General features: G+C 40.7%; 1 protein-coding gene across 1 annotated transcript in view; it reads left to right on the forward strand.

The window, feature by feature from the left end:
* The window catches only part of LOC106527712 (oxysterol-binding protein-related protein 2), a gene marked incomplete at its 5' end in the record, with an annotated part of 16,881 nt that overhangs the window by 9,264 nt on the left and 5,252 nt on the right, over positions 1-2,365 (forward strand). The window contains 1 exon segment of the mRNA XM_014022695.1: positions 1,112-1,231. Within this exon segment, the coding sequence (XP_013878149.1) occupies positions 1,112-1,231 (120 nt within the window).

Here is a 2,365-nt window from a genome sequence, read left to right on the forward strand (position 1 = left end):
AAGTTATTTTGCTCTGTGCAAAAGACAGATATTTGCTGCTTGGACTGGAAGCTGGTTTAACCAAAGCTGAAGTGAAGACCAAGCAGGAGTTGTCCATCTGAGGGACATGTTAGTCTAAAAAACATTTAACCATGAAATGTTCAATTTGTGATGTTTATATGACACCCAGCCCCTCGGCCACATAAGTAGTTTACAAAATTTTTGTAGAGTAAAAAAAAAATAACATCTCGGTGGACCACTTTAGCGTGATGCCCTGAGACGTTGCAGCTGATAGGAGTCATAAAACAGAACAGGGGGATGTTAGATGCCTGGACGCTCCTCTAGATAAATGTGTTAAATGAGTGAAGGAAAATATGAGCACCAAGCAATAACCCTAGGTTCTCCCCTGAGAACCAGACCAAAAATTTTATGTGCAACCCTGGTTATAAGCATTTTTGCATGTCCAGACACCCCTTTTTCAGATAAATTGGGGGTCCGGGGGTGTGGGTGGCACTGATGTTGGGCATCGGAGCTAAATAACAGAAGAAACCTGAAGCTTTTATGTTGAACAGTTTCTGAGTTATAAGCATTTTTGTATGTCCAGATACACCTTTTTCAGATAAATTGGGGATCTGGGGGGTGGGGGGCACTGATTGGTGGGCCTGATGGATAGAGCTTCATCAGAGCTAAACAAACCTTATTCATTCTTTAATTTCAAATGTGATTTATAGTGGCTGACAGATGCAAGTAACTGAAAGCACCACAAACAGTGTAACGTGCCCTCAAACGTGAATGATGCAAAACTCAAAACTCACAAACAGAATCAAACAAATGCAACAAAAAATGCCACAATCACAAAAAATACAGAAGAAAAATCAAATGCACAGGAAAAGTTCTGTTGTACCAAAACCACTAACACTCCCAAAATAAATTCTAGTCAGAAATGCTGCAAACTTGCACCAGAGCTCTAAAAGACTCGAGCACCAAGTCAAATGGGACCAGACCCCTAAAGACATGAGTGGGTTTTCTTGGGTGATACTTTATATTTTTCTGGGAAAACTTGCTCATCAGATAATTAATTCATAATTGATTCACCAGATAATTCTGAGTNTGTGTGTGTCTGTGTGTGTAGGAACAAAGCTGTGAAGGTGAGGAGGCTGATGACCTGCCAGAAGTTCAGGAAACTGTGACTGTGATACCAGGAAGTGCCTTATTGTGGAGGGTAACACCGCGGCCTGCTCACTCAGCACAGGTCAGCGTCTGAAGTTGATCCATTAAGTATCTGTAATCAAATCATGTTACTTTTCTGTCAGAACATAAAAAACAAACACAAATTAGGCARTTAGACAGTATGTGTGTGTTTCTTTGTCAGAAGACAAAAACCTTTCTTCATTTCTTTTCTGTTTTCTTTTCCGGCTTCGTGTCCGTTATGTAAAAACAATCTCAAAAGAATTTCTAACTAGATACTGCTCAGCGGCAACATAATGACCCCGGCACGCACAAATGCACCAGAACTGATTGGTGGGCCTGATGGATAGAGCTTCATCAGAGCTAAACAACCAAAAAAAAATCTTAAGCTCCTATTTTGAACAGTTTGCGTTATAAGCAGAGTTGCACATAAGTGGTGCGCAGGTACGCATGTGCGATCAAAAAAAGAAAAAGCACACCAGATGTAATGTCATAAAGCGCACTTGCGTACCTAAGATTGTACCTGATTGTCTGTCAAAACAACAGTTCGCAGGGCTCTAGAGTGCGACCAGTTTGGTGGCAAATGCGACCTGATTAAAATAAATAAAAAATCCAGCCGCACTGGTGTGAATGGATTGTTGTTTGGTGCTCACCAAGCTGACAGTGGCACCTTGATATAAGGATTAAACGGACACTGCGATGAATAAATTCTAGTCAGAAATGCTGCAAACTTGCACCAGAGCACTAAAAGACTCGAGCACCAAGTCAAATGGGACCAGACCCCTAAAGACATTAAGGAAGAAAAACCTCCTTTTTCTTTCTTTCCTCCAACCTTCTGTTGTATACTATTTATGTTTAGCTGTTAGCTGTACACTTAGCTGTTTGCAAAACAGCAGTTTCTTTCTCTTGTTCCACCAATTCTGCTTTACATCGAAGTTTTGTTTTTGTAGGGAAAGTTGTATTTATTTTGCTTTAATGATCTGAGTGGGTTTTCTTGGGTGATACTTTATATTTTTCTGGGAAAACTTGCTCATCAGATAATTAATTCATAATTGATTCACCAGATAATTCTGAGTTTGGTGAGTTTCACCACCCCAGGAGCTGTGAGCTAATGAGGCTAGTTTCCAGGGGTCGGATTTATAAAACTGGCGTACGCACAATATGAGCCCAGAAACTTGCGTACGCCACTTTTCACGCC

The sequence above is a fragment of the Austrofundulus limnaeus genome, unplaced genomic scaffold, assembly GCF_001266775.1.
Source record: "Austrofundulus limnaeus strain Quisiro unplaced genomic scaffold, Austrofundulus_limnaeus-1.0 Scaffold339, whole genome shotgun sequence".
Taxonomy (NCBI): domain Eukaryota; kingdom Metazoa; phylum Chordata; class Actinopteri; order Cyprinodontiformes; family Rivulidae; genus Austrofundulus; species Austrofundulus limnaeus.